The sequence below is a fragment of the Lucilia cuprina genome, chromosome 6 (assembly GCF_022045245.1).
Source record: "Lucilia cuprina isolate Lc7/37 chromosome 6, ASM2204524v1, whole genome shotgun sequence".
NCBI lineage: Eukaryota > Metazoa > Arthropoda > Insecta > Diptera > Calliphoridae > Lucilia > Lucilia cuprina.
Genome location: NC_060954.1, coordinates 45,602,748 through 45,605,235, shown reverse-complemented (window position 1 = coordinate 45,605,235; position 2,488 = coordinate 45,602,748). Strand labels below are relative to the sequence as shown.

Genomic DNA, 2,488 nt, shown 5'->3' with positions numbered 1-2,488 from the left:
GATAGATAGATAGATAGATAGATAGATAGATAGATAGATAGATAGATAGATAGATAGATAGATAGATAGATATATAGATAGATAGATAGATAGATAGATAGATAGTTATTATTAACCGTTTATAACACAATTTTATTTAAGAACAAGTCCTTCAAATAATGACGGTGCCATCTTTTTCAGTTTCTTACATTAACGGTTTGCATTATTTTCATTTGCAAACCAATATTATCGACTTAGAATATTTTGGCACAAAATCAGTCCGATGATTATTTGCTTGATGAGGAAATACAAATAATGATAAAACTTAATTGTAATCATTAAACATCTTGTAATTAGCTGCAATACTACAATAAATAAATGTTAATGTAAATCACTTTTGAACAAATTAAATTGAAGCTATATAAATACAATTAAAATCTACAATAAATAACAAAACTATTTTGTAAAAGGGCTTTTAAAAAGACGGTCATATAATAACATAATGAAACGTAACATTTTTAAAACTACATTATGGATTCAGATTGTTTTACTTTACTTTCTCTTAATAACAACTACGATCTGGGCAGAGGAAAGAAATTGGTCCCTAGAATTGTTGGAAGTTAACGCGGAAAGCAGTAATCGTGATATTTGTGATTTAAAATTCGAAATTGTACGCATATCACGCGGTATATTTGCTATGAATGGCTTTGTAGACTTTAAAATCGATGTTGATGATAACGCTTTATTTGAAGGCTTCTTGTATCGCAGCAGTACAGTGCGCAACGAGTTTCGTAAGTTGTCCATGGAAATGTGTAATGAAACTTTAACAGAGACAGTGAATACATTTTATAAGACTTATTTGATGAATGACATACAGGAATGTGCTACAAATATGCCATATTTGGAGAAAGAATTTGTGGCGCCACTTACAAAACGTTATGTGGAAATTCGAAATTGCACTATATCTAATGATAGTTTGCCATCTCATATGGCAGAGGGTCTCTATAGATTGTTGATAAAAGTTCATGGATCTATCGAGGTAGTATTTGAGGTGTATTTTCGAATTGAAGAGGATTAGAATTAGTGTTGGTGAAATAACAAATGACTGGATACAAATAAAATGTTTAAACGTTTACCAAAGATTTAATTAACTAAAAAAATTATATGAAAAATATAAAATAAATTAACATATAAATGAAAATAAATGTTATTAAAATCATCATACATTTCAACCAAAATAATATCAACATAATGATATATTACTTATAAACAAAATTTACATAAACTTCCCATATTTTTCCATTGCAATCAAAGTAGCAACCGACAAAAATTGAAATTAAAATAAATTTATAAATTTGCATAAATTTTTGAAAAATAATCATAATAAACAATTTCGAACAGGAAATTAAGATATTATTACAGCAGAAAAAAAAGAAAAACAAACTTTATGAGACAAGTTTTTCTGTGAAGAATTGCAAATTACTTGCTCACAAAACAAAAGACTTAAGAGACAAACTTAAAAATAATGTTTAATGGATCCTCTATAATTCCAGTTTTTATTTTTTGAATTATTTCAAAACAATTGTTAACAATTACAATTATTTAAAACCTCCATTACATTAAACTTTTAATATTCGTTTAGTTTTTCTTTTATTATTTTTTCCATATTTTTTTTCTTTTGCCTACAATTGCTTACCGCCAAACGACCTTGATAAATATCAATATTGTCTAATGCTAAAATGTTTAAATATTTATATATTTTCTTACTCATTTTGTTGTTGTTTTCAGTTTTTTTCTAAACATTTATTGCAAAATATTTAACAGCTACAACAGTAACCAAAAAAAAAAAAAATATTGTATATTTTTCAAAAAAAATGTAAATAACCAGAGCAACTTGTCTTATCTGTTTTCAGCATTTATTTTTTTTATTTGCATTTATAGCAAATCAATTGTATGTTAGTTGTGCTGAAATAATTTTTTTTATTACTAAAAGTAGTGCAATGTAAAAAATCTGGTTTTAACATTTAGAAAACAGACAAAAAAACAAACAAAAAAATTAAATCAAAATAAAAAAGTCTTAAATGCAGGTGGTATTGTTTCTAAGTAATAAATTATAAAATTATGCATATTAGATAAGGTTGACCGATATTTGGTTATACTATATATTAAAGGAACCAAAAAAAGGATTTCAGAATATAAGATATAAGAATATGAAATTGACTAGGCTATAGAATGTCTATATTCTATAGACTAGACTAAAGACAAAATTACAATCAAGACTGCAGACTACACTAGAGAATACATTATAGACTAGACTATAGAATAAATCGTAGTCCAGATTAAAAACTAGAGCAGTATATTAAATGGATTAAGGATAACACTCATCATTGACATAATTATATACTGACTAGACTATAGACTAGACTATAGACTAGACTATAGACTAGACTATAGACTAGACTATAGACTAGACTATAGACTAGACTATAGACTAGACTATAGACTAGAC

The 2,488-nt window shown here is 26.1% G+C and overlaps 2 protein-coding genes across 3 annotated transcripts in view; one reads left to right on the top strand and one right to left on the bottom strand.

The window, feature by feature from the left end:
* The window catches only part of LOC111680704 (angiopoietin-2), a 112,124-nt gene that overhangs the window by 81,400 nt on the left and 28,236 nt on the right, over nucleotides 1–2,488 (bottom strand). The window lies entirely within an intron of this gene.
* LOC111687766 lies at nucleotides 101–1,702 on the top strand. Its single transcript, XM_046953896.1, has one exon. It carries the CDS (start codon nucleotides 482–484, stop codon nucleotides 1,055–1,057), a length of 576 nt encoding a protein of 191 aa, XP_046809852.1. The 5' UTR covers nucleotides 101–481; the 3' UTR covers nucleotides 1,058–1,702.

Excerpts from the sequence above, each read along its gene's own strand:
- LOC111687766 (XM_046953896.1), top strand. The coding sequence starts at position 482 with ATGAAACGTAACATTTTTAAAACTACATTATGGATTCAGATTGTTTTA.